This window comes from Lampetra fluviatilis, chromosome 10 (assembly GCF_964198595.1).
Source record: "Lampetra fluviatilis chromosome 10, kcLamFluv1.1, whole genome shotgun sequence".
NCBI classification, from domain to species: Eukaryota; Metazoa; Chordata; class Hyperoartia; order Petromyzontiformes; family Petromyzontidae; genus Lampetra; species Lampetra fluviatilis.
This window is the reverse complement of record NC_136284.1, coordinates 14696925-14724904: the sequence shown is the minus strand read 5'-3', so window position 1 is coordinate 14724904 and position 27980 is coordinate 14696925. Positions and strand designations below refer to the sequence as shown.

Below are 27980 nucleotides of genomic sequence, written 5' to 3'. Positions count from 1 at the left end.
ACAATTCACGATACATTTGAAATGCAGGAGTTTAAACGACGCTTACCTCTTACAATTGCACATGGGAGGGGGGGGGGTAGTGGTTGATTGTTTTAATCGAGTTTAAGCTTTTGAAGATGGTTACTGTTTGCAGTGGGTGAACGTTCACTCTACATTTTGGAAATCCGTCTAATTGCTCTTTACCATGTGCATCTCAAGGTCATTAAAATTCTTCAATCGAGCACAGCAGGTCTAAGGAGCCCTAGTGTGTGAGAGCTAAATCAGGGATTCCGATACCCGTAGCCAACATCAATTAGACGTGAGTTCAATAGTGTGAATTTACGGATGCAAAATAGTTCAACCGAATAAAAAGGCCGTTTTAATTAAGCAGTTCCCACTCTGTATTTTACGAGCATTATTAAAACAATAGAACACCCACACGCATTGATGCAAGGCAATGCCTAAGTGCGGTGCATATTACTTGAGAATTTCACGTCGCCTTCAGTAGACCCTGGACACTTTCATTCGGCCTTTGCAGCAAAATATGCTTCTAAAATATCAGCCAACGATGGCATCTAAATAAAATCTGCGGAAGTCGCGGTTTTTCTGGATCCTTTCAGTACTAAATGTGCGCACTGAGGCCCCTCGGTGAGCCTCATCGAGACACGATGTGTTGTCTGGTTCAACAATGATGACAAGCAACATTTAATTACAACAATATACATAACAATAGACAATGCAATTTGGTTTAAATCACGAGATAGTGTTCTTCCAATTTGCTATAGAAGCCATGTTGAATGGTGTTTAGAAAAAGCATGTCCTATCATGTGGCTATTATTACCCAATCATAACATAAATGTCCTTGTTTACGTCAATAATTTACACTGTGATTGTTAATCATCATAATATATTTTATATAAAAATCCATGCTTAGGAAAACGCAAAAACAACATTCGGAGCAGATGATCATGTTTTCCACTGCAAAGATTAGATGCTGTTTGAATGCAGGTTTTCTAAGGTCTTTGTTCCAGGCAAATACATCATGTGATTCAATTTACGTCACTTGTAAAAGCCAGTGTTTCAAAAGTATATGTTGTACTTTGAAAAGGGTCACATATTTGAGTTAAATGGACTTATATGATTTGAAAAAAATACATCAAAGTTCATGCGTAATAAAGCAGTGATGGTTTAATAGTGGTCTATTTTCGATATTTTTTAAACAACTTGTCGCGTTGCTTGCATTTTGTGAGACTGAATAGTTTGTGATGGCATAATGGGAATACAGAACATTGTCATTGCATTTTGAGAGTGACGTTCATACGGAGTATATTGTGGTTGGGAACATGCAGTATGGTGATTTATGTTTGTGCATAACATAGTCATTTATATGTGTTACTTGAAAAATAATTGGACTAGTGGTTTATGCTACTGTGTTTGCATGCATAAACAGAACATCAAGAATGCCAAAATCCAATTACTACTCGAATTGTATCACAAGTTGCAGATATATTTATGCACGGTTTACCTTCCGTAATCATATTTAAATGTAATGTGTATTTTAACAACATACCACCAAATTAAACCTCTAACCCTGCACTGTATATAGGAATATCTGAATGCGAATTTGGCTTCCTTCACAATTGCATGGAGTGGCGTGTACTTTGCCTTTTTATATTTTATTATACTTGTTCTATCATTGATTATTGGTTAAATATAGTTGAATGCTTTGCTATCATTATGTTTCTTAACAAATGTGGTGTGTAAACCAGTAACGTACACATGTTATACATCGACTTTGCCACTGAACAAATCACCCAGAAAGCCCCCAATCTCATCAAATCTCACGCTTGGATGGTCACCACCATGGATTAAAGACGAGCGTAATCGGCATCGTGGGCAGTCGAGGCCAGTGCAGCAAAATCCATCATTGTTCTCCACTACCTCCACCTTCAACCCGCACTGACCAGCGTGGTGAAGTATGGTCAAAAATGTCTGATTATCCACAGGACATGGAATTACAAAATGGGCCCTGCATATGTATGCTGTCTTTAAGGGGTTTCTCCGTATTGTCAGTCTACAAGTCACATTCCACGTTTGAAATTGATTCAAGCTTAAGTATGAGAAAAACAATGGTATGTAACTCTGGCTAGAGATCTCACTCAGGCAGTAGCCGTGGTACATTACAAAAGGGTGGCATGTGATTGAATCAAAAATAATGCATTCACGTATTTATTGTGGGGTTGTTGTTTTGTTTAAAAAAACAGTTCGGCACACAAAATAAATATGGATTTTATATATATATGTGTGTGTGCAAAGAAGTATGCCGAGCTGGTCAGACATGAGTCTAAAGCATCAATTAAAATGGAAGTGCTTCTCTCGAGTAAAATCCTAAAGGTTCTATTGTGTCGTCATCTTGCACGTGTTGCGTGACGCTTCGAGAGTAGAACAGTCCCACGTGATCATTGTCGATGGAGGGACGCCCTCAGTGGGAGTAATGGCAATGCAACCCTTTGGGTTTGTTTCGCTCTCAGTTCTGTTGAGTTCAGATCCAATTCAAGCGATCAGTTAGAAGGACATTTAGTTAATTGTAACTTAATGTAGAGTTATTGTGGCAATGCGCTTGCATCATTGACTGCATCATATCTATCCTCACAACCATTGTCATTAGCAGCTGTAGAGCCGATAACGACAACACTCATGGACATCATCAGCACTCTTGTTTTCTTCAGCTTCCTCCTCACTGTCATCTTCGTGTGTGAGCAAGCCTTCATTCTAATACTTCCTGCAAAATTTGGAGCACAAAAACCTGCTTTAAAACTTTCAAAGAAACAAGTGTTGTGATATGGAGGCACCAAAACATGTCCATGAGTTTGTGCGGAATGGGCCGCTATGCCCTCTCCTCAGTGTGCTCCCCACTCATGCTACTCCCGCAAAGCATTATGGACGGTTTTCTGAGCAGTGAGAGTTTCCTCATTTTAGCAAAACAAATCTCTGTAAACTTTCCACTTTTGTTGCCTCAACCATAACCCTGCCCTAACTCAGCGGATGCCAATCTACCAAAACGTGGTGTAATGACAGTTACGTGAATGGGCCCTATCTCATTACAACATGCAATTACACCATTGGAACCTCATTTGCCAGTAAAAATATGATAATTGTGTTTTTACCCTTCCATCTGGTAACAAAACTGACACCTTTTTTTACAAGGAGTCATGTTTACATAGACCACAATACCTGCAGTCATAATGCAAACAAAAAACATAACTCTCATAATGTGCACTATCCTTGAAGTTGATTGGTCCACACCCGAGACAGCTTTCCTCAGAGCCTAGTCTCACATGGGTTGGACCAGATCATCTGGTATTGCGGTCTATGTAAACATGACTCCTTGTAAAAAAAAAGGTGTCTGTTTTGTTGCCAGATAGAAGGGTAAAAAACCAATTATCAACATGCAATTACTAAAACGATTAAACTAATCAAGTGTGCATCATCTCTCCAAGCTTAACATCCGTGTGTTGTTATTAATAACGCAATGGATGTGGCATGAATGACCAAGTTGATAAAGTTCCTAGCAGTTGGGAGGGAATGAAGAGGACCGACTTTGTATTGAGCGGAGTTTGATTCGAGGTGTTACATACAATCCCATTTAAAGAATGGCGTTACTGGAAAACCATAAAATAAAAGTATTTCTCAGTATACTTAATCGCTTTGGAGAATGCATATGATTAAAATGTACCTATTGTGAATGGATACGTGCTGCCTATACATTACCGATACTTAGTCTTATGCACTCTAACATGTTGCAATGACTCCACTGTACGTCACAATTCAGTGATGCCACATTTACTTGGCTATGATTTATTTAATATCTTTTTATGAAAATGTATATATTGTGTCCTATCTTACTCGCAGTCTGACTTGGGAAACCACTCAATCTAGACATGTAGATGTAATAGCAATTTGCATATGTTTTCAAGTGCGTGGGTTAGAGAAAAGAGGTATGACCCTAATTCCTGGGGTAGAGCATTCTAAGTAATTTCAAATAAATAATGAGTTGTATCCCTTGAGAAACATGTCAGAACTAATATGTTCCATACAGATAAGAATTTTAATTTGCCACTGTGTGTGTGTGTGCATGTGTGGTGCTGGCCACCCACTCCCTTGTGTACTGTTCCGGCCTTCATAGGTGCTACTCGCTAACAGCACTTGCCCTAACAGTCTGTTAAGGCATTTACGGAAGATTGTTGTCCTTGTGCATGTGTGTACACTTGGAAATCCGGCTTTAGTAGTCTTTTAAATCGTAATATTTTAGAGTGTAATGCGTTTCAAACAGTTCATATGGCTCGGTAGCAGTGTGTATGTGTAATTATGGGGGGCGGGGGGGCTATGTCAAAGATCTGTACATCAAGCATTTTGCAGTGAATTTAACACGTAGGCTTTCGCGACCAATGTTATTCATCATATATATTGTGGGTTTCATCTAGCACGGGTTGATTACATAGGGTGCGAAATAAGTTTATCATAAATACCTACACATAGACTCGTTCTAGGAGCCTTTGAGCCAGATTGTTGACGATTAACACCCACCAAGATTTAAATTTGATTAAACATCATAATTTTAGCTATTTAAGATACTGTACATTAATTCGAGATGCTACATCTCACCGGGTCACTTAATGTCCACTCCACAGCAATGGCCCCACGGTGTTTTGGGCATTTGCAAAATCCGCTCCGTGACCGGGATAGCAACAACACAAGTATTACGCGCCCCGATATTGTACCACGCTTTTTTTTTGAGCTGTGAAAAGACATTATTACAATCTGCCGCTTCATCAGAGAGTGTGCGAACAACTGTACCTCCCAGCTGCCAGACGGGGGCTTTGACTCCTCGTATCACTGATGCGTAATTGTGGCTCTCCAACTGAATGTCGCATGCTTGCTCAGCGACAGCAGATGCTATATAGCTTTGAAAGACATCAGCAGTTTTTATTTAAAACTAGCTGTTGCACACAAGGATGCATGCAAGGATTTAAAGCTCACAGTTAATACTCAAACAGCACGCATGTTAGAAACATTTAATTGGCAAGAATTAGTGCCAAATAAAATAACCGTGACAGTTTTCCCTGGATTAACCATGCTCTTGCCATTTAGATCAGTGTCTCACACAAAAGGTACCCTTTCATGACCTCACGATTATGCATAGTTTACAGAGATGCAAATTGCATGATCTGCATGCAATATAAGTTTCGCCGTTTTGCCATTTATTAATATTGATAGCGACAATTAATGCAGTTCCTGTGTGGACCACCCACGAGTCTTGGCTTATAGAGTGCTGGCCAATCAGCATGTTTCTTTCAGCATAAATGTGAAATTAATTTTAGTAAAGGTGATCACACGTGCATTTTTTAATAGCCTGACATGCCAATTTGAATAATAAACATGAGCGCAGCATGGGCCATATAATTACAGGGATCTATTTTTCATTCAACACAACTTTGTATTATTCAGCCCAGGTCAAACGAGTGTCTGCAAATATTTATCAGCTCTCCATACACATATAATGGGAATATATGAGTAAATAATAATGCAAATGTTACTATTATATTTGAAAAAAATCTTGATATATTGCTGCTTTTAAACAAGAAAGCACAATCCAGCATATGCATGAATTCGGTAATGCTCTCCAAGATCTATTTATCCTCGAAAGTATTGAAAATGTGTTATGCATGTGTACTACCTGCTATGACACGTGCATAAAAAACGTAAACATTCATCAAGAAACTTCAGTGTGCAATGAATTAAGTGTTTAAATAGGCATGGAGAGGTGCACGGTAGCAATTGCATTGAGAGACAGAATGACGTTCATGTGGATGCTATAAAACTGTATACAGCAGGAGAAAGACGTCGCACTAACTATTAAGAAAAGTGTACCGGAGGAAGGCGACGAACCCTCGGCACAACCACTCCATGGATAGGCATGAGGTAGTCGCTACCCCAGGGTATTCACAATAACGCAAGGCTTACTGTCGTTATTATTATTTATTTTGTGATTTTGTCTGGGTACTTTCTCCCCCTCCCCCCTAAAAACACCACGCTCCCGAACGTTGTCCCCTGCGTGAGAGGTATGGCAGTGAGCTCGATCGCTCTTCTCTTGCTTCGTGGGCCCCTGGCCTTGGCCTTGTCGTCCGCGGAACATCTGTACCCCTCTCCCCCTCTCTCGCCATCATCCCTCGTGCTCTGTACCGGGCTCTTGTTTAAAATCAAAAGTGAGTGTGCTTAGGCAGGACATGCTTCTGGAAGGGATGATGGCCAGTGGTGGACAATGATTATGGAGTGGCAGCCAAGGTAGCAAAACGTGCTTTAGAGAGGACATCCACTGATGAGATGGGGCAATAGAATTAGGACCATGCACTCGATTTACCCTGCTTTTAAATAATATTGTCATCTTTACAGTGCTTTGTAAAGTCACAATACAAAAGAGATACACTGAATGTAACGGTTGGTAAATTCCATGGTTTCGTAGAAGAACTGAACACAATGCCATTTGAAAACAACAAAAAGCCTTTCGACTATGGCCATTTTGGATTGTGTACATATCTTCTGTTAGAGCTGTGGTGATAATTTGAAATATAGCTACAGCCAAGCCTTACTAGATACCATTGATTAAGAGTTTTTCTGAGGATATTTAGAAATATTGTTAGACTGTACAGTACTCAAACACAGATTTTTTTGGGGCATTTTTTAAAATGAGAAATTAAACCAACACGTTGGCTTCTCATCACTTTCAAGTAACAAGAGTGGCTAAATGCAACTACTGATGAAGTGTGACCCCTTTAGAATCAGCATCGTCATCCATGCTCTATCCACAGTCAGGTGTAGGCTTCCCCATGTGGTCTCCGTCCCGTGATGGAACGATCCGTCTAGGTCCAGAAAGCGAGATATTCTCATCACTCCATCTCCATGGTGGTCAGCCTCTCAGGCTGTCACTCTCATTCGCTGCCTCCAGAAGGGAGCGAATGGTGTCCTGCAGGAAGGCAATATCGGCCTTTTGCCTGTTGAGGTGGGATAAGACACCCTGCCGCCTGGTTGAGGCCATCAACGTTCAGAGTAACAATGTTGATCTGAACCACCGAGGGCTCGATGTTATCTCAGAATCATAAGCAGAATCTTTAGTTATCTTCTTTTTCATATGTCCAGTAGCGGCGGGTCAAAAAGTTACAACAACAAAGCATCGGAGTGCAAAGTATAGGAAAGGTAAGAAAATCACAAATACTAAATACATGAATTCAAATTGCATCAGTACAGCAATTCCTAAGTCAACGTCGCAGCCACTGGCCATCATTCCTCCTAACTATGTATCCTACCCAAGCCAACTTATTTTTTTTTAAAGGGTCAACACGATGTTTCCAGTGCATGCTCTCATCCTCACGATTCCATGGCTGTCTCTCATTGCAATGCCAAGGGTGAAACCTCTCTGTGCTGCTCCGTGCGTTTTTTTAAAGCTTTAATTTCTATCTTAATTGTCAGTGTCCATGTTTCTAATCATTTGTCATTGCAAGGTAAATTGTAGGATTGAAAACTGTATTCATTAGACACGTTGATGTATTACTTTTCCTGATCAAGTTCAGTTTACAAAAGTATTCTAACCATGCTCATATCAACCTCTTTATTTAATCAGATTGATTCTGGTCTGCCTTTAATCTTTGTCCCGGGTTCACACATTGTGTGAATATTCCAATTGTGTCCCATGCCAACCTAAGTCTGTATTTGTTGAGTGAACATATTGTACGTGACTTGTTATTTTGCTAATATTTATCTTGAGCCAAATTGTGCAGCCTTACGTTCTATAATATTTCCTCGAATACATTTTCATTGTATGTCATCACGGCTACGTAATCAGAAAATATAAGATGGTTCATTGTCTTTAAGACATTTGTATAATTTACGTAACTTCCCAAAGGCATTTGATTCGGTGGAAACTGATGCAATCATCCACACTGTCAAATAGTGAGGGCCAAAATGTAAAATATTGTATATGTGTATTTATAAATTATATGCAAGGAAGAAACAATAAAATTAAGATGGTATAAAGAGAGTAGTCGAGTAGGCATGGGAAAGGTAAGTCAGGAAATAAGATACGCTGTCACCAAAGTTGTTCACGGAAAATGTTTTTGTTTAAAAATGGGATTGGGGGAAATAAACCATGAGCATACATTTGGTAAACAGTGAAAATTATAATACAAATGTATAATATACGTTAATTAAAATAGTGACTATAAACGAACATGAAGCCAGCAATCGCACAAAATAGTTTAGTAAGAAGATTTAAATAATTACATTATTGTTGTAGCCAATAATTGTTATTATGACTTAAAACTTTCGAGACTGCAATAATTCATATTATATGGTTATTTCGGTAAAGTCACATAGATAGAAAAAACAAATAACAATAAAATAATAAAAATAACAATGAAAATAAGTGAATAAAAAATAATAAAAACATCACGACGTTTCGATCACAACACAAGCAATCGTCATCAGTAGAAAAAAGACGACCGCTTGTGTTGCGATCGAAACGTCGTGATATTGTTATTCTTTTTTATTCACTTTATTTACATTTTTATTATTTTATTGTTATTATTTTTTCTTTCTACGTGACTTTACCGAAAGAACCATAGAATATAATTGTTATTATTTTTTTCTATTAATGTACAGCCCACTTTCCATAAAGCACATTTTATAAAATAACAATTCATGCTGATTAGTTATATTTACATTCCAAGCATGCTAGTTCTTAACAGTAAAACAATATTCTTCACCAGCTCACATTCTGACTCTGCTTGTCTAGTCTCTCTATATTATAACCCGATTTAAATTAAATACTTCCTCTCGATCCCTCTCCTCAATTTAGAAATTTGAAGTTCTATTTAGAGTCTAATTTTCCAGTGTAGTAAACTGATTGTGTCCGGGAGATTAAGGATGTGGGAATAAAAATTTAATAAAAATAATGTGGTCATTTGAGTTCATGGATAAGCAGTAATCCCTTTTGAAACTTTTAGTATTGACATGGCACGTTAATTTCCCCTTTAAACTAGTTCATTCAAATATATAAACTTTAACTGGCAATGCAATTGTAATATATTGTGCAGTTGTATGTAAATTTGCCTTCTTTTAAGCTTGAGTTTTATCTTCAGCACTGCTTATAACATACGTCTTATTGAAATATTCGGATATATATAAGCTGATTAAATTCAGATTAATTTTTATAAGAAGGACCATTTTTCACTGTACTGCTGTTCTCATGTTTTTCATACATCTGCCACTTGAAACAGAAGGCTAGATATTAAAATATGGGAAAAATCAAAACAATCATTTACAAAGCAATGTGTCCTCGGTATTCGTGCTGGAATGAATATTCACAGATGTGGCCTTTGGTTCGGATAAAATAAGCATTAATCTTAGCCTCATGATGCATTCATATAATGGTGGATACGTATCATCGTATAAAGTAATGCAAGTCTTGTATGATATTTAAAATGTATACTGTATATGGGTCATTATAAAAATCAACATATATAGAGCATGTAGATAAATAGTTACATATTGTGTTGATATTCCTTTGATTTGGTGTCCGTCACTAAAAGCAAGTGAGGGCGCGTTAATATTACATAGCAAAAACAAGTTCAAGTGTGTAAATGTGGAGTTAAATTATACATTATATAAGTTGTAAGTATTCATCAAATATAATTGATTTAATATTAAAATAGCATTTATATTTAGATCGATATGAATCAATGCACATGCAAACTCACTGTCACATTAATATCACATAAATCAAAAATTTCAAGTCACGTATACGTTAATATATTATTTCAAATTGCACTTGTGGTTAATTTTACCCCAATATATAATTGCACATTTTAGATACATTTTGAAGCAAATATTTTGGCATGCTTTTTTGGCGTCCGTTAACGACATACATGGATGTTCACGGCCATACACACAATACGCAAACAATGTTGAACCTAGTATCCTTTCTGGTTTCCACCCATCAATAACCACATTTGATCAATCTCTGCTAATGGTGCCACTCACCATAACCAAATGAATGCATCATTTAGTCAATGTAAAGTGTGTCACGTATGCACTGGCCAGATCGACAATTGCCATACTAATTGGTCATGCATAGAGGCCACCTAAGCTTCTAGTATTGGTTGTGATCGTATCACTTCATTTACAAGTTCAGTTTATAGACAGTTTACTGGAGCACCGAGGAGCCGATATTTGATCTCTCTCGTCTGGTATACAGGAGGTCGTGAGTTCAATCCCGACCCGACCCTGACGCCTGTGTATTTGGAGTTTGCATGATCTTTCCCTGTCGTCATCTCAATGACGATAGGGAACCTGACATGCCGGTTTTGCCCTCCACATTCACCAATACGTACTTAGATTATTTGGCTACGATAAATTCCCACATATGAAAAGCAACTTCTGCCAGATATCAGTTGTGACAAGGTCACCCCTGAACTAGAGCTAATAGATGAGTGCGTATTACCTGGTAAATACAACAGTACAAGTTTAGTATTAAGGCATATAATCATGACTGGGAGCTATTTCAACAGATATATATGTTTCAGCAGATACGTCACGAAGTTGACAGATCATGCGTAGATCATTTTGCATCTCCAATCATCTGTCCACGGTTCAGTTGCATCTCTCTGTATAATGCCCCAGTGTTTGCTGGCGTACCCAGCATACCCCGTGTACTCATTCAGGAACCCATGCTCAGGAGGCCTCATATGTTTCATCTCTCCTGGTTTTGGTGAGCCCAGTGGCACTCCACAAAGTGGCACAAGCGGCGGTGTGGTAGATTTTGGTTGGACGGAATTGGCTGCAGCAAACGCGGCCACGAATTGTTTTTTTTCCAGACCCCAGTGATGAACAGCCCACGGGTGCTGCCCTGACAAGGAAACCCTGCAGAGGCAGAACAAACATCCCTTTGCAGGGCAGATATCAGAATTCACCTGAGAGCTTGGAGATTGAACAAGACAGGTTTCAAGAGCTGTGTGATTTAGTTGAAGGAGCAGAATACCGCGCCTTACAATTCCAATAGCCAAAAGCAAGCAGTTGCGTGATGAATTGTAATAGTATCGTTTAGATTAGCCCACCTGCATGGAGTTTGACCAAGAAAGCTTACAATATAAATAATTTATGAATGACGAATGTTTGTGTGCAGATATGCAACATTCCATATATTTAAGTTAAATTAAACGTGCAGCATTATATAACCAAAAGGTGATGACAGTGGTTGAGAGCTGCCGTGAATTGTATAGGTAGAGACATATTTGTCTCGGACATTGTGGTCAAGGTTGTATGGTTTATTGCATTCTAACGGCATTGTTTATACAATTTGATGAGTCCATAGTTAAGATCTATCTGAGCATCTGCATTAGCAATAGATCATGCGGTTCATCAATCACTTGAGGCATTGCTTCTGATGACTAACATCACCGAGAGAAGGTGACCATTAGCTTTTGAGAGCAATCACCTGCTTATATAGTTATTATAGAAACGAGGAGACCCTTTGACCTTGTCATTTCTGCCATGGGTAGTTTCAGATAATCATCTCAATAAAGACATGAATTTGCCAACATTCTGCCCAAGGCCTTTCACAGCATCATGGGATGTTGTTTTGCTTTGGAGCCAAAAGGGCATGATTCTCTCATCTTGCTGGAACAAAGACACTGCAGGTAGTCGTCGGTTTTGTGATTTTTGTAAATGGGGTCTAAGCTACCCACAAAATAAGCATGCATATAGTGTGTAATATGCTATTTTATGTAATAATTACAGCTTTATCGATATTTTGTATCTATGAAAATCGGATTTTTCACATTGACACAAGTTAAAACGGTGAAAACAGTGTAAAATATTTTAAAAGTAGCAACATGAAAATTAGCTGGATACATTTATTTGGCACTAGCCATTGCAATCTGTCTTTGGCAGATGCTTGTTTCAAGGCAGCGATACTGAGGGCCGTGGTTCAATAAAACAATTATTGTCTGCTTGCCTTCAGGACAGTGCTTGGGTGCTGGCTACGACGTTGTTTTGTCTTCACTAAGTGTGCTTGTGCCAGGTTTTTTTTATAGAGCTTGTAGTAATTAAATAACGTTGGGTTTTGGAGTCATGATCATAGCATTTACTTACTAAGAGGTCTGTTATTTTTCTTAAGAGATGTGTTATATGTTTTAATTAACATAGAACCGTAAGAATCCAAAGGGCGGCATTAGTCTGCCTCTTTGAAGGTCTAACTTTGACACTGCATTCAACGGATCCTAGCGTGGCATCGGCACGGCTCTCTGAATTGCAGGAACTACAACTGACCGTATCGTTACCTAAGCAAATGCATTGGTGACGCTGCGTTGGGCAGTGGATGCACAAACACGATCATTAACAACACAAACAACTCAACACATTCGTCAATAACGCGGTGGAGTTAAAGAAAAAAAACATAAAAAATTAAAAAATAGGTGCCGTCTTAGGCAATGATCCATCTTCAGCGCACATATGTTACTAATAATACGTAAAGTATTTCATTCTATATTGCATTCCTTTCATGATACCGTCCATTGCATTAATGCTTTACTGTACACTCTTACTATATTTACAATATTGTATGATATGTATAAATACAAAAATGAGGATCAGTAAATGTTGGTGAGCGAGCTGGGGTAATGCTGCCAAGTAACATTATGCGTGTCCTCTAATGACTGCACTCTGGTAAATAGATGTGGATTTGTTTAGGTAACAACTGCCGTGAATTCGCACTTATGCACTTTAGCTGTTTTTTAAACATCTCGTTTCTACCAAATCGGCTCACTGCTACATAACCATTTGCTGCTGGCTACCCAGATGCATTTTTCTTGACCACGAAATAAATAGCACAGTTTTCACCCCCCCCCCCACCCCTCGTGACATGAACCTCTGAGTTGTAAAAGGATTAGCCTGCCTGCACAATCTTTACCCACACCATATGCCATCCATCAATCACCTTGACTGAAGCATAATGAGCGTCAAGTACCGGAGAACAAACAACAGACACATTCGTGGTAAAAAGAGACAGATTGCAGTAGAAAGGTTCTTAACAAAATGCTTAAAACAAAATGGAAAAACGAAGTATGAGTTTTACGGAAATAACAATAACTCTAGCGCGGTGAGCTGCATGTTTTGATTTGAACTCATTTCAACTTTGAATAACGTGATGGGTAATCAGTAGAATACGTATAAAATGAATGCAGAAAAGATACGTGTGCGGACTGATGACACGTGTTGAAATGGATTTAATTGGAAAATGACAAATCACCACTTAAAAAAAGATATTTCCTTGAAAATATGTAGCACGTAAATGAGTGGTCCTCGTTTATATGAACGGATGTATTTTCTCATAATTGCACAGGTAAAGTGGTAGAAGGATGTGTGCGTAATGGAGAGAAATGCGTCGATTGTAAATTGGCTGTTTTCCTCCCACAGAAATCCTGAACGGAGGGGTGTACATTCGGGAGAACAAACACCTGTGCTTTCAAAACACCATCGAGTGGCGTGAAATTGTAAAGGAAGAGAACATTGTGAACGTGGAGAAGGACAACAGCACCTCCTGTAAGCAAGGGAGCAAAGGGAGAAGGGGTGACACCTCTCTGCCATTGCTCAGTTTGGCGTGCCAAGGCCGTAATGGGAGTTCTGTGGACACTGCTGCAACACGCAGACGCTCTCACCCCCACCCCTCACACACAAACAGCTTGGCCATTCGTCTTGTTGTTCATGCTCAGGTATAGCCCTGAGACTATAAAACGAGCACGATTGAAATAATTAAATAGGATAATAAAGTGTTGTGTTGTGAACTTCACTTTATTTGGTTCTATTTCACTTATATCCTTCAAAAAAGTTATTGTATTGTTTATTTTTGGAAAAGAACTTTGCTTTATGTATTTACGGAGACAGTAGATTGTGCTTAAATGTACTTTAGCATGAAATATATATTATAGTTTAGTTTACCAATCCCATTTGGTAACCCAGCAGCATTTGTTTAGCAAGCCTGGCTGCTGATGAGACCCAGAAGGTTGAAATTGGTCCAGGGTTTTGTTGTTGAAACCACTGCTGCAAAATTATATTGGTGTGGAAACCAAATAGGCCAATTAACTAAACCTACTTTTATTTACATGCGGATATAACACATTGATGAGCGAATCTAGGTGTAGTAGGCTGCTGTTGGGCAGTGGTGGTTATATAATCCTGTATGTTTACTGGAGTCTGTGTCATTTGTCTGGCCAGGTGGCACTGTGGTGTGTGCAAGGTGTTGAGCAGGAATCTTAGTTGGTGATGAATTTGAATCGTCATCCGTCGAGAATCAATAAACACTACTCTGTTAGAAGTCAAGAGTGTTTTATCCATGGAGATTAACCCCTGCCATGAGAATATGGAATTCCACGACTGGCTGAGGACCACCGATGGATAATACCGAAATCGTATGCTCATTCGAACGTGGAGATTTACCAACGAATAATCGATTTAATGTACTGTACAGGTGTTGTCAATCCACTGCTGGATGTTGGCCTCCCCACAGCTTGCCGCGAGGAATATTTTGACCAAACTTCATGGTGCTGGTCAGTCGTGGGTTGGCGAAGGTGGAAAGGAGCACGGGGCACGAATGGGTCTCGCTACGCTGCCCTCTCCTGCCCGCAGTGCCGACGACGCCTGTCGCTTGTGAACGGTGGTCACCCAATGATGCACCATTGAAATGGTTCGACCCTTGATGAAAATTATCTTCCATGATCCGATGAGATTGAGTGCACTGGTCAGGCTCCATACCAGGTTCAGACATTTAGTGCCAAAGACACAGAACGCACATCGGTGTGCTCACGTACAATCTGTTTAGCGTAACGTTGTTGCCTGCTCTTTTCTTGCAGGCGACCTGTGCTATGGAAGCTGTAATAACCACTGCTGGGGTGCAGGACCTGAATACTGTCAGAAATGTAAGTTAATTACACACAGCAGGTGCGTGCTTATTGAATTGCTCTGAACCTCAGCTGAATCCATTTTAACAAGCGCTTTGAAGTAAAATTTAAAGGTACATAAAAGCATACACATTTGGAATCAATATCTTCCAGAAATGTGCAGACTTTGTTTAGTTTAAGCTTTTAAGCCTGATTAATGTACCTAGAGTTCGATTCAGTCCACAAGCAGAATTTTCAAAAAAATGTGGAAATTCCACAATTAATTCTGCCTAATTCACGTGACAAATGATTTTTTTGGCACGACTCGATGGAGCCTCACTCCGCAACGAATCCCACAGTCCATCAGTCGTATCTGGGGGAGTGCCGAGCGTAGTCAGAGCCCTGTGTGCTCAGCTCGCTCGCTCGCTCGATCCCCATCTCGACGATGCGAGCCGACTAGTCAGGCTTCATCTGTCTCACACATGAATGCACACGCGTTAATAATGTGTGTGTGTGTGAGAGACTTCCCCTGCCCTCCATCAAGGTGAGTAATTGTATGACTCTTGTCAATTACGTGTTTGCATGTTTGCGGTAACTTTCCACGTATGTCAGGTCGCGCCTACACCCCATCCAATTGTTGCCATTCTGCAATCGTGCCGTGAGTCGTGGTGGAATTTTTACTGTTTTGCGGAATGTTTCCTATTTTATGCAGAAATGGCCATCATTCGACAAAATATTGGCAGAGTGATGGCCAAATTACTGGACGCACATAGCTACGTTAATCAGACCATGCATCGCTTCTGCGGAAGATATGTTACCGAAGCTGTGTGTCCTGCACTGGTCAGGGCAAGTTTGATGATTCGTTAAAAAAGAATACAAATCATCGTCAGGTGCACAGTCCCGTGTTCACGAGTGCCTCGCATGTTGGTGTAAACCAGAATGCCTCGAACGCCCACGCATACAATTATGGATGTTGACAGATTGTCGCCTAACCCACTTGCTGCATTGTCATGTGTTTACAACCTTAGTCCAGTGACTAATTCATGTGGGGAATACCAACCTGAACGTAATTGCAGAAAAATATTATTGGTTTCTAAGAACACACCTACACTGGTAGCAAAGGAGTGTCTTCCCAGTGACAAGTAACACAGGCTCTCCGAGTGAGCAATGTCACATTATTTGTGGTTTCTTGATCAGGGCTGTTCTCTGCCACAACTACATCACTGCGGTTGCTCTCGATTATGATGATTGAAGAGACCTCTGCTTCATAACTTCCGTTAGTCAAATTAGATTTGTAGGAAAAACGTTGAATTCTTATAAACCACTGGTGGGGTACGTCCCGTCTGGTGTGCTGTCTGGTGTGCTGTGTGTGTGCTTTGTGTGTGCTGTGTGTGTGTTGTCTGGTGTGCTGTGTGTGCTGTCTGGTGTGCTGTCTGGTGTGCTGTCTGGGGTGCTGTGTGTGGTCTGGTGTGCTGTGTGTGTGCTGTCTGGTGTGCTGTCTGGGGTGCTGTCTGGGGTGCTGTCTGGTGTGCTGTGTGTGTGCTGTCTGGTGTGCTGTGTGTGTGCTGTCTGGTGTGCTGTCTGGGGTGCTGTGTGTGTGCTGTCTGGTGTGCTGTGTGTGTGCTGTCTGGTGTGCTGTCTGGGGTGCTGTGTGTGTGCTGTCTGGTGTGCTGTGTGTGTGCTGTCTGGTGTGCTGTGTGTGTGCTGTCTGGTGTGCTGTCTGGGGTGCTGTGTGTGTGCTGTCTGGTGTGCTGTGTGTGTGCTGTCTGGTGTGCTGTCTGGGGTGCTGTGTGTGTGCTGTCTGGTGTGCTGTGTGTGCTGTCTGGTGTGCTGTCTAGGGTGCTGTGTGTGTGCTGTCTGGGTGCTGTCTGGTGTGCTGTCTGGAGTTCTGTGTCTGTGCTGTCTGGTGTGCTGTGTGTGTGCTGTCTGGGTGCTGTGTGTGTGCTGTCTGGTGTGCTGTCTGGGGTGCTGTGTGTGTGCTGTCTGGGGTGCTGTCTGGTGTGCTGTGTGGTTCCGCACGCTGTGTGTGTGCTGTGTGGTGTGCTGTCTGGGGTGCTGTGTGTGTGCTGTCTGGTGTGCTGTGTGGTTCCGCACGCTGTGTGTGTGCTGTGTGGTGTACTATCTGGGGTGCTGTCTGTTGTGCTGTGTGGTGCCTCACGCTGTGTGTGTTGTCTGATGTGCTGTGTGGTGCCGCATGCTGTCTGGTGTGTGCTGTGCCTCGGCAGTCACCCAGCTGCTGTGTGCGAGACAATGCGACGGCCGCTGCTATGGGCCCAGCCCCAGTGAGTGCTGCCATTCCCAGTGTGCGGCTGGCTGCTCGGGACCACGTGACACCCACTGCTTTGTGAGTCCCGCAATTCGTCCTCTGCATGCACGCACTCATTCTGCATGGAGCATTAAGAGAGAAACCCGTATTCTATAAGCACAACTCGGTGCTGTGTCTCTGCACATTGTACTAAGCGTATATACTTTAGTCAGCCTATTATTGGCTTTGCAGACCAATTTTAAATAGGCACATTTGTTGAAGCAGGGTAGTTCTGGACCAGTTTTGACCTTCTGTCTCTCGTCAGGTTTGTTAAACAAATGCTTCTGGGTTACTGGATGTAATCGGCAAGATACATTCACGTACACTATTAAGCCGGGTTCGACGCACAAGGCAATGTTGCATACAAACTCAATGTATAGTGCTGTGGGCACCCCAGTTTCCTCCCATTTGCAAACCACTCTTTTAAATAAGTTTTAGTACTCAGTATGGAGCCTCCATTTGGCCATTTTCAGGACGATGTTTGGCCGACAAGAACTTGCTGATAAGTTCTCCTACGAAAGAGATTGCAGAATGAACTTGCCAAAAACGCCCACGTTAATGTTTGTGGAATATATTAAACTATTAAACGTAACTATTTTTAGTTTACCAGGTATGGTCCCACTGAGCTATACTGCTCTTTTTCAGAAGCGACCTGGCCACAAGTGATAGCACAACGAAGTGGCCTGTCATGTGGAAATGTATTGCGGCAAAATACTCTAAATGCGTATTGATTCTGAATGTGGAGGGAAAACCCAGGGGACCCGGAGAAAAATCCACACGAACACAGGAAGAGCACGCAAACTCCAAATATACAGCAGCAGGCATCAGGGTTGGGATCGGACCCACGACCTCCTGTATACCAGGCAAGGTAGTTAACATCTCGCCACCCTGGTATGAGTGGCCATGCCCTCTCAGTGGTCCCAACACAAGCCAATCCATCAAAGCACGATTGATGTAATTCTGCACAACGGTAAAAAAAGGTTTTCACATCCTCGTTTAACAATTCCACCCTGCCCTAACCCCACCCACTTTAGACCACTCCGCAATTTTTGCACAAGACGAGGCAGCACGGTTGGGTTTGTGTATGCCATCACCCACACAGGAATTTCAAATTGCAGAATTACAATTTTCAGATTTTGTATGAAGATGGCTGCAATGTTCACATTAGGTGGTGGATTGATGGTCGAAAAACTCTAAATGAATTTGGCCCACAGACTCAAACTTACGAACAGGTGGCAGCAATGGTGGCTGCGAGTATCGTGCTTCGCGGTGTGTGTTTTCTTGTGTGTGTGTGCAGGCCTGCAAGAACTTCAATGATAGCGGTGCGTGCGTGAGCCACTGCCCCCCACCTATGATCTACAATCCTGTGAGTTTCCAGCTGGAGGAAAATCCCGACGTCAAGTACAGCTATGGGGCCATCTGCGTCAAGGAGTGTCCACGTATGCCACATTCAGTACAACTAGACCTGCACCATGCTTTTGCACTGAATTGTTCAAAACTTGTGTTTATTCCAGACGGGTTGCCCACATCAGTTACAAAGCAGAGTTCTGTTCCATTACCGAAGCCCCCTACTGACAGTGGAACAACGTGACCTCTTAGGGGCCAGGCAAACCATCTCCCCGACTGTGTCTTCAATGAGTTTTTCCTTACCTGCCTCCTTAGTAGCTAGATTCTGGCTTTGTTAGGGATTGTCTTTTTTTCATTTCATAACATACTGTCTGAGCTGAGTGTGACTGAATTAAGTAAAAAAAAATGGACATCGTGACCATGGTGACCATGGTGACCATGTCCATAAAACATCACGTGTCCAGTCGGCCTGTGAATGCCTCCCAACTTTACGACTTGGTAAAATGCCACGATTCGGGGTTGTGATTTGACTCAAGCGTAATTTTCTTTCTTAAATTATGGTGCAATGTAGCATTTCAAGTGGCTGCAGGGGTCACGTGAACTACTGTAATTTAATGCAGCAAATGTGACTCTAAAGTAATATTTTCACACACGACGCATGCATTGTGAGTGCAAGAATTGAGTTCCATCAATGCATTGATGCGTGCAGTGTGTGATGGACCCAGCATATTTGGAAGAGATTGTTCACTTAAAAATATATATTTATCGTGACCTTTTCATCCTCTACACAGTAGGGGGCGCACCTTCCCATGTACTCTGTAATGAGATTATTGTATTGCAATGAAATTGACACTTTTTATTTTTAAAGCTGGCATTCAACCAAGTCAAACGCAAAAAATATCGTACATGGTGGTTTCTTGTGCATGCATTGATCACCAGACTTGAGTAATTTAAACTTATTTAAGTTTAATTACACTGGTTTAATTATTGCGTAAAATAAAGTCTCCGTTCATCAAATACGAAAATGAACTAGGGGTATAGTCATTCAAAATTCAATTTCTTTTTTTTGTTTATGTTTTAAATTCTCATGCATGGCAGACACATGACGCTCCGTAAATTTTGTTTATATGGAGACCCTGACTTACTTCATCGAAATGTTGACACTGAAGTCTAAATGTCCGTAAATTTTCACCCTGACACAAACAATGACATTTCCGACCAAGCAGTGCAACCGAGGATCTTTTTCATCCCCCCCAGGAATCTCCCAGCCACAGCCCTGCTTAATGTTCCCTCCAAGGACAGCGAGGTCGCTGTTATTTTACGCGTTGCTGTTATCAGGCACCTCAGATTATTGCTCATACAGATGAGCCGTGGTCATAGAGCTTGAATGGCACGTTTGTGATGTTTTATCTTCTTCCTCTTCTTCACATTCGGTGGCAATGTCAGCAACACCACTAACACTGCACCCTGCTTGGAGGAGCTGTCGTTACAGCGCTTGACTCGTAACATCACGTTGAGGTTGAGTCGGGGGTCAACCTGGCCTAGCCCTTTAGAGCTACTGGGCCCCACCATGGGAATGTGGAATTTCCATCACTGGCTCAGGATACGAGCGCCAACCAATGCTCATTACAGAATGAAGAGACTTTGAGTTGACTGATACTAATATGACACATGCTACTAAATGTAACAATACAATCGGTGTTTACAGAAGCATCTAAATTAATTGACATCTCAAAACGCGATACAAAAACCAGGACGTGCACCGTGGAGATGAGTAGAGGGGTATTTACGCGTGACCCTCGCTATTTTGCATGGATTCGTATCTTTGCAGTATTTTACTTTACTCCCAAACAATTCTTAATTTATATTTTTGGTTCTTTCGGTAAAGTCACGTAGAAGGTAAATAATAAAATAATAAAAATATTATCGAAAGAACCAAGAATATGAATCCCTGCAGTCACGAAAGCTTTAAAAAAAAAATCTGAATTTATTTTTCCAAACTCTGGCAGATAATGGGTTGTATAAATTCTGGTATGTATATTAATATTATATTATATAGCATTTTTAAGAGTCCATAACGATATCAGTACTAATAGTATATACCAGTTACCCAAGTTACTGCAACTGCCAATTGCAATGCACGAATCCTAATATCTTAAAATTCAAAGTTACTATATCAAATTGGGATTGTGTATGTTTATTGGGGTTATGGCCTTAATTATGTAAAACCTTCATGAACCATAATGTGGTCACAGCTGGATGAATGCCTCTCCAAGTCATCGCCTTATCTCACGGTCTTGCATTGCAAAAATCCGTCTAGCACCTGCACATGGGCTGATTCCATCAGTCCATCTCCATGGTGGGTCTCCTCTCGGGCACATTCCATCCTTTTGTTGCCACTCGATTGTTAGTCTTGGCGACCGGCCATCATACCTTCTAGTGACGTCTTCTAACCAACGCACACTTTTTTTTAATTAACAATCAATATGATATTAATACAAACCTTTACGCTTCTCAATAAGCGTGTTTATACAGTTTGGTAACACACTGCTTTTGATATGAGCCATATGCTGATGGTTCCACAAATCACAAACCTCTACTGCGAAACAGCATTATAGGCACGCACTCCCTGCATGTCTGTGATAGGTGATGATGCTGCGCAGAGAGTTTGACTCGAAAATAGAAATTTGGACGTTCAAATTCTTGTTGGGAATCAAATCAGCCCATCATTGTTGTGAGGGCCAATACAAAATGCTATGGTCGTCCCATGGAGAGACCGGCCTTCACCACAGGAATATGGAATTTTCACCACGAGTCAAGGGCCGCCAAGAGAGATGACCACTACCCAACACTCACCAGAGCACCGAGCAGCTTTTCCTTGACTCGATCGCCCACGTTGGTGGTGACGTGCACGTTGATTGTTTTTTTTATTCATCGAGTAAGGCGAGAAAACACTGCGGTGATGTCCGTGCCGTTTCCGCAGATAACTTCGTGGTGGACTACAACTCGTGTGTGCGAGCCTGCCCGGCTGGCAAGCACGAGGTGGAGAAGCAGGGCAAAAAGAAGTGTGAGAGCTGCACTCACGTCTGTCCCACCAAAGGTAGGGAGATGGGGACACACCACCATCCCTACTCCCACATTCACTCTCGCGGGTCATTTTTTTGTGTTCTCCACGACTCGCGACTGCACCCTGAAAGGGGGCGCAGACCTCCGTTGCATCACGGTCCTCGCGTGCAACCGCACATGCGTGGCCGCTGCGAAGTGAAAGCGATAAAGATGTGACAGAGCGTTGCCTCGGTGTCGAGTTAATGGGCTCTTGTTGTTCTGAGAACACTTCGCCAACACTGCAGATATTCTGCACTCAGCTTCTTTGAATCCTGCGCATCCACGGTGATAGAACCATCTTCATTAGTAGCAGCCTAGCACCTCACCTCATCCTCACTAAATGTTCAGAGTCAAAGCATCTGTCTCCCCTGTTCAGAGGGACAGAGGGCCGTTGACCATGTCCCTTGGTGGCCCTGAGCCAGTGGCAGAAGTTCCACATTCCAGTATTGGTGGCAGAGACCTTCGTAACGTCAGGTGCTGCACTGCCGTTGATCTCAGCTCTGAGGGCTCATGAGGAAATATTGGCACAAGAACAAACCGCTGAGCAGAGTTGCTCAAGAATGCAGAATGGTATTGAACAATGCCGCGGTTGCGCTGCATGGCTCGTCAATGTGTGTTCCCGTTCGGCATGGTGTCTAACGTTTCGCTCAAGATGCTATGAGCGAAATGTTGGACATCGATGCCGACCAGTGCGTGGTTCAGTCCGAACGCACACCGGAGAGCCTGAAAGAGCTGCTTAATTTCGCGTGACAAAGCTGGTCTGTCATTATCTAATGTCGTAGTCGCGACGCTTGTTTTTTGTTTGTGATGTTATTATTGACGTAACCTATACAGCTGCCCTTTAAAATCAAGATTTCAGCCCTTCTGCTTGGAACTAAACAATCAAAGTGGAGGTTGGTACCCACTCAAGTTGCCAATTGCCTCCCATACCATACCTCAGCCACCACAGGGGTTGTGTTAACAATGTACACCAAGCTGTGACCATGGAGAACAGGGCACGGTGTGACTTAATAATTAAACAGATGGTGCATCCCAGGCAATGCTGGCCAGAGATGCAGACACGGGGCGGTTAACCGATACCGCAATTATCTGTGTTTGAGACCCCCACGCACACGACACCCCAATGTTTTAATTGAATAAACTAAATTAATTGAATAGCCCGTCACCCTGCTGAGTTACTTAACAATCAGTCACATTGCTAGATGACGACTGGTTAATCTATAAACATTGACATTGGACCTTGGGCTTTGTTACGTTGTAGCTTTAGCAGAGGTACCATTCCAGGAGTGTAAAGTGAACATCACTTATGGGTGAGCCAGTATTATTAAGTGCGTAGCTTCATATATTATTGGACATTCTTTCGAAATAACAACAGACTATTAAAATGAAACACAGCTGAGCTCATCGGAATCAGAATATTGTATTGCACTGCAGGAGGAATCAGAAGAGCTATGAAGCTCTCTTTCACACATGTCCAGTCGGGGGCGGGGGGGGTTAAGACGTTACAACAATAAAAAAAAGCAAAAATACGATAGCAGTGCAAATTATAGGAAAGGTAAACAAACCACGTAAAATGTATACAAATAAAACGTTTAAAAAAATCTTATCCGGTATAGTCCACTGAGCTATTCATTTATATTTCAGTAGCGACCTTGCCACAAATGATAGCTCAACGAAGTGGCTCATCACGTACACGTCATCTGAGTACTGCAGTGATAAAGAAAGGCCGTGATGTGGTGCGAGATGATGGCAAGGAAGATTTCTATTCTTGGATCGGATTCGTGCATTCTTAGCTCCATTAACCGTGTTAGTTTGAATTCAAGCCACCCTCATTCAAAATTCATGAAAAATGAAATATATAGGAAATATGTCACATGTTCAAATGTCCCACGCAAAGGGGAAAATTATACTTTTATATTAAAGTTCACGAATGACTGAAATGGATGAGGAATGTGATTAATTTTTAGGTTTTTTTCTTGCTTTTTTACGTGGCCTTGAATATCACGGCACAGGTGGTTTTGTATTGTTATGTATGTCACGTGGGCTGGGTGGGATCCACGCGAACACGATCACGGGGGCTTCAGTAAGAAATGGTTGAGGGTAGAGCAGCGTGAAGCTGACAGCTACCGCGTGCTGACCGAGGAGTTAAGGAATGCGCGCGGACGACCCTCTGGTTTGCAGCGTGCGATGGCATCGGGACAGGAAACTTGAGCCACGCGCAGACCGTGGACGCTTCAAACATCGACACGTTTGAGAACTGCACAAAGATCAACGGGAACATCGCCTTCCTCGTCACGGGGATCAAGGGGTACGCAGTCGGCGCGCAGTCTCGCATGTCCACCGTTTGACTCCAGCCCCTGCGCTGGTACCGTCTGCTGGTTGGCAATGTCCGTGCGGGATGTAGCCGGCAAGCGCTCGGAGGTCACCATTCGTTCTCTGCTGCGCCTCAATGTCTCTGCACTGCCTTCCCCTGGCCGTCCGCACTTCTAACTCAACGCCGTTCAACTTCGGGCGTGTGACCGAGCCCTCAATCTCACATTTTATTTTCTGCTTTATGAGACTCGTAGTTTTTGTTCTCTCTCTGTCTCTGTGACCTCGGTAACCTTCCATTCTTGTTTAAAAACAGACAAAAATAAATAACAATACGTTTGTTCTTCACGCTTAGTTCCCCCCCCCCATCTTCAATAAATCAGCCCTCCGGTATCTTGTAGAATATCTAGAAATGCATTTGTTTTCAGACTCTTTACACTGCATATTATATTATGTCCATTATATTTTATATTGATGGGAATGTTGAGCCAGATGTTTAAATACACACAGGTATTGAGAAGTCTTATACTCCAATTACTTTATTCTCATTAGCACGCTTGATGAATTCATAATTAACGTTATAATGAAAACCATAATGCCTCATGGAGTATAATAATTGTTCATTATTGTCTCTTCTGTTTATTTACTGCAAATTATATTGCTATTTTGGTTTGCGTTTAAGTCAGTACTCTACATAGTATTAAATTATAATTTCCGTGAAATGCAGCATCACACATCGGGGTTCCATGTCTTTGATGCGCTACATGAGAGCTATATTTACAGCTATACCTGCTGAGATTCTAACGAGACTACAAAAACATTCAATGCAGTACTCAGTCAACAATAACCCCCCCCCCCATATCCCTGAGACAGCTTGTAGCGTCAATGTTTTTTTTCCGAGTGAATGTGATAACGCTGGAGAGTTTTGTGACCGAGTGTGCATTGCGATTAAATGCAACATCGAGACAAATTGCAACATTGTGGAAGTGGCCGCAGTTTACTAGTGTGGAAGAGTTACAGTTCCCGTGCAACTGATGCACTTTGTAGTGAACAAAAGGCACTTTACAAGTAAAATTGCCCACGGAACAAGGCAGGATCACTCTTCCTTACGTATCTCTGCCAGTCCCGTGCAAACTCAATGTTGCATTTCTGGCATTATTGCGTCTGTGTTATTTATGTCCAATGCATTAGCATCTAGATTGAGTTATTGTTTGGGATTTCCGGTGCCAGGTTACATAATGCATGCACATTGGAGAACGTGGAGTTTTATTCTCATCCAAGAGACAGAGCACAATATGGTGCTGGTGCCTCTTTGACGTGGTAGTTTGTGCTTTTTGGAGGCTACTAAGGCCGCAGATAATAGCAGCAAATCCAAATATTATTTGTTGTCTATCCATTTGTGTTGTGAATTTTTCTTGTATTCTTTTCAGAGATTCGTACATGAAAATCCCTCCCCTTGAACCTGAGAAGTTAAATGTGTTTCGCAGCGTCAAGGAAGTCACAGGTAAACTAAAGACAAAATAAACACTGTCCATTGTTCATGGGTTGTTGTACTTTTGATTTCTGTAAACAATATAGCTTATAGGTTGTATTGATAATTGCATATATAGTGCCCTTGAGCAATGGAAAAAAGGTTATTTATTTTGGGTGAGTTTTAGTGAAGTACTCGAAATGAACAAACTGAAAACGAAGGGATTTAGTTCATTTCAGAAAACAGCACAATAAATGTATTAAACAGGTAAATATAGTTGAAACTATCCAACAATTAATTATTAGCAGTGCTCATGTATTTTTTTTCTTGCAAAGTTCACACGAATATCAGTGTTTTTTTTACCCTGTAAAATAAAGGATTCTTAATTCTAAAACTTAACGAATGTGGGTGCTTACAAATATGGATTAGTAACATGAGCCACCTCGCAGCTATTTTGAACATTGGCCACAAAGTCCTGCTCAGCTTGCCACAATCTGCATGGGTGCTAATGATTTCCTCTGCTACTGTGCAACGAAATCCCTGCTGTTAAAGCCTTCATTGCAGAGTGGGCCCACCATCGTCACCAAACAATCCCTTAACAAATCCCGCCTCGTTACAACACGTAATAGTCATAGTTTATTTATCCATCCGGGGAAGTGGCCGTGAGTCGCGAGATTCATATTCAGGAGGCCTTGTATACAAATGGGCAGCACTTAAACGTCCACACAGATGGGACACACACACACACGTGCTGTACTGCCATCTTCTAAAATAACTTTAGGAATCTCGTTCATTTTGTGATCTTTGCATGATTCGCCAACTCTGCCTCAATAGCTTCATTAGAGGCATGTACTTCTACACCAACAATGTGTGTTTCAGTTTTATGGCAGCGTTTGTTTACCGACACCCTAAGTAAAATATGTTCAGCCTCTGAGCCTGTTACTTAACCAGTGGCGATACCATTATTTTACATTTTTACCAGCGAATGTATTTTCATACCTCACTTTTCCATGCCCAAACATTTAAATAGATGTTTTTAATTGCAGCTACGAGCATATAATTATGGCTATAAGCAGCTTTAGTCATGAACAAAGTACATTGTAATGGCTTTAAAGTTAAAAATGTATTACCGTGATTTTTTTACAGGCTATTTGATGATCCAGGCCTGGCCACGGAACATGACAGACTTTGGGGTGTTTGAGAACTTGACCACAATTCGTGGCAGAGTTTTACAAAGGTACGAAGTGTAATGGCCTTGACAGATCAGACTGCATGGACAGCTTGTTCCATATTGATGTCCTGTGTTCTTCAGAAATTCCTCGTATTACCCTGTGTGTACTTTTCATGTTTATTTTTAAATATCCAATTAATTATAATTCATTTGTAAAAAAAAAAAAATGGAAACATTACTTTTTTAAATAAATATATTCATATTTAAAATGCATGCGATACTTTGTATATTTTTTCAAGGTATATTGGCAAAAACAAACTACTTGAAACAAAAAGTTTTCATGTTTATGATCCCAGTAGGATTGCAGTCACAGTCAAATCTTATAAGTCAAATGTAAAAATGCATTTATGTTCCATGAATGTATCCTTGAGCTGGGCTGATTGGCCAATTAATTTTTATTACTGTAGTATTATTGTTGTCAGAGTTTTAATTATGAAGTACCCTTGCATGCTAATGCAAATTATGTGGATTTACAACCTAATAAATCTAAGTTGAGTGATGTGTCATTGTACTACCTTTTTTATGGAGCATTAGTATAACAAATAATTCCTAAAATCCAGATGCCGTCACAGCCTGTGCTGATATAGGTGGTTCTTAACTGGTTATTCCATAAGTTAGGTGTTGTATAGATGTTAAACTTCTTTCACACCGTACAATGTTAATTTGTATTTATTTGTTAGCATCTGTTCCTTCATATTCCACTACCTTACACCCTCAAACTCTGTCATCTACCATCCACCGAAGCCAAATGCAACCTTCACGTCTGACTTTCAAGGTCTAACCTCGAACTCAGTTCTCCCTTCTCCACTTATCTTTACCAATAATTATTTGAACATCCATGTTGATGATCCGTCGAATGGTATCTCAATCGTATTCCAGTCACTCTTGGCAAACATGGATCTATCTCCTCTCCTGCTCGCTCTCATGGTCACACTCTCAATCTCGTCATCTCCAACACCAAGTCCATCTCTCTCACAATAAGTGGCACCAGTCACTTTTGGTGATCACCACCGCACGAATATCTCTTTTCCCATACCTAGGCCATCTCCTTTCAAGGCCTTTTGTCATAGCCCCCAGACATTCCTCACCCAACGCCAGGTCGCTTTTCTCCTCTGCTGTCTCCACAATACAGAGCAACAATAGCGAGATGTCACCCACCTCGCCTGGTATACAGGAGGTCGTGGGTTCGATCTCGACCCTGACGTTTGCATATATGGTGTTGGCATGTTCTCCCCGTGGGCTCGT

General features: G+C 41.4%; 1 protein-coding gene across 1 annotated transcript in view; it reads left to right on the top strand.

Annotated features, from left to right (window-relative positions):
• The window catches only part of LOC144934612 (receptor tyrosine-protein kinase erbB-4-like), a 247651-nt gene that overhangs the window by 120236 nt on the left and 99435 nt on the right, over positions 1-27980 (top strand). Inside the window, exons 4-11 of the mRNA XM_078860618.1 lie at positions 13507-13632; positions 14940-15005; positions 17192-17310; positions 18569-18710; positions 21602-21718; positions 23905-24031; positions 25464-25537; positions 26651-26741. Coding sequence (XP_078716744.1) covers positions 13507-13632; positions 14940-15005; positions 17192-17310; positions 18569-18710; positions 21602-21718; positions 23905-24031; positions 25464-25537; positions 26651-26741 — 862 coding nt within the window. The remainder of the gene's footprint in view (positions 1-13506; positions 13633-14939; positions 15006-17191; positions 17311-18568; positions 18711-21601; positions 21719-23904; positions 24032-25463; positions 25538-26650; positions 26742-27980) is intronic.